Raw genomic sequence first — 1,845 nt, 5'->3', positions numbered from 1 at the left:
GACTTATAAAATTTAACTGCAAAGGCACATTCTTTTTTACTTATCTTCCTTCGGGTAGTAACCTCTTTTTCTTCCTTTGGGTAGTAAGGTTTTACAAGTACAAGTTAAGGATAGAAAACTCAGATTAATTTAATAAAAATGAAGTATTAAACACCATTTCAAAAAATACTACTAGTATTCAATACTGTAATGTAAGGAACACATAAAAACAGAAAACGAAACATGAGAGACAACTCACTCACATGCCCCTCATGTATAAAAATCCCCCTTCACATGCTTCCCCTCTTCTTTCAAACCCTCCTCTTCCACTTCCCCCCAATCCTCTCTTCACCGGCCATGATTCCAACCAAATCCCTCCCTCTACTTCCTCTCCCTCCGCCATGTTCTCCCCCTTTCGCCGGATCACTCTAGCCGCCTCTTCCTGGCTCCACACGCGCCGGAGCCGCTGTCTTTTTCTCCTCCTCTGTTCCCCTCTCCTTCTACCTTTTCTCTGCGCTTCTTTCCCTCTCCTCTGCGCCGCCGAGCTCTGCATCCGGATTTGCCGCCGGAGCCGGAGAAGTAAAGAGGGAGAGGAAGAGGATCGGTTCCGGAGATGCGAGGAGGGGTTCTGTAACTGCGATCCAGCGGCGGCGGAGGAGGAGGATGATGAGGAGAAGGAAGTTGGACTTTTACAAAGGTATTTGGAAGATCAGTTGAGCCTTGTTGGATCTATGTATGAGTGTGGTGATGAATTTGATAGTGAATATGAACAGAATACTCCAAATCTTGATTTCAGAACTCCTCTTTTGGCTTAATTTATTTTTTGTTTTTGTAAATTAAACTTGTGATTTTGATAGAGGATTTGACAGATAGGGCTTTTTCATTTTTGATTGATTTAGGATTATTGTATGAATTTCAATTTTGTTGGAGTTGAGCATTTCTGACTTTTTCTTTTCTTTTCAATCTTAATTTGTAACTTTTTTTTTTTTTTGTATCAGTGTGATTAATCTAATTGAGATTGGAAGTTTGGGGTTCTTGATGTAAAATTTCAATGTTTGATTTGTTAATTTGATATTGGCAAAAAACATCCTAAGTCCTCTAAAATTTTAAATTTTCATTTGTTTTGTTTATTAAGCGAAAATAAAAGACACCTACGTGGCACATTTTGCAAAGAGAATACGTGGAATTATCATAATAGAGACTTACTCAATACGATCCAGTCCTAGGGTCTTGACTTGGAAAGCTTCCACATATCTCGTTAAGGATTTATGTATTACAGTACTCACGTTCAATTCTGCTCCGATATTTGGACAAACATTCATCTATTAACATGTGATATGCATGTTCCGCTTCAAAACTTCACATTATAGATAAATAGAGTAAGACACTTCTAAAGGTAGACTAATCCATTCATTCATTAAGTTTACACTCCACTTTTGATTTACTGTTATGATTATTTTCAAGTCTTTGCACAAATTTGACTTAGCATCAGAATGGTTAGCCGGATTACAGCATTCGTTTGACTTTGTTCCTATTCAATTCCACGTTTATAAGTGGATTTAAAGGATACAACCACATCAAAGTCCTTTGATCTTTTATTTTGATACATTGAGTTTCCTTTTTATATATATAAAATTATCTTTCTTATTATGAATAAGTTGCAAAAATACCTGTAACGTTTATAGTCAGAAGAAATTGTATCACTAATGTCTAAAATGGTGTAATTTTATCTCTAACTTTGGCAGCCAAGAACAATTTTACTTTTAATATTGACAAATTGAGTCAATTTCAGACATAATTATATAATATAGATATATAATACAGTAAAAAAAATTACCACGTCTAATCATATGTTTGTGATTTGTT

At 35.7% G+C, this 1,845-nt stretch overlaps 1 protein-coding gene across 1 annotated transcript; it reads left to right on the top strand.

The window, feature by feature from the left end:
• The first annotated feature begins 210 nt into the window (after positions 1 to 210).
• LOC136235877 (uncharacterized) lies at positions 211 to 1,025 on the top strand. The gene has a single exon (XM_066025952.1). The coding sequence runs from the start codon at positions 243 to 245 to the stop codon at positions 792 to 794; it is 552 nt and encodes a 183-aa protein (XP_065882024.1). The 5' UTR covers positions 211 to 242; the 3' UTR covers positions 795 to 1,025.
• Positions 1,026 to 1,845: the final 820 nt, after the last annotated feature.

The sequence above is a fragment of the Euphorbia lathyris genome, chromosome 7 (assembly GCF_963576675.1).
Source record: "Euphorbia lathyris chromosome 7, ddEupLath1.1, whole genome shotgun sequence".
In the NCBI taxonomy this organism is placed as follows: Eukaryota; Viridiplantae; Streptophyta; class Magnoliopsida; order Malpighiales; family Euphorbiaceae; genus Euphorbia; species Euphorbia lathyris.
This window is presented reverse-complemented; position numbering and strand designations above follow the sequence as displayed.

What these genes read in the sequence shown, in the direction of transcription:
- LOC136235877 (XM_066025952.1), top strand. Translation starts at nt 243, where the DNA reads ATGCCCCTCATGTATAAAAATCCCCCTTCACATGCTTCCCCTCTTCTT.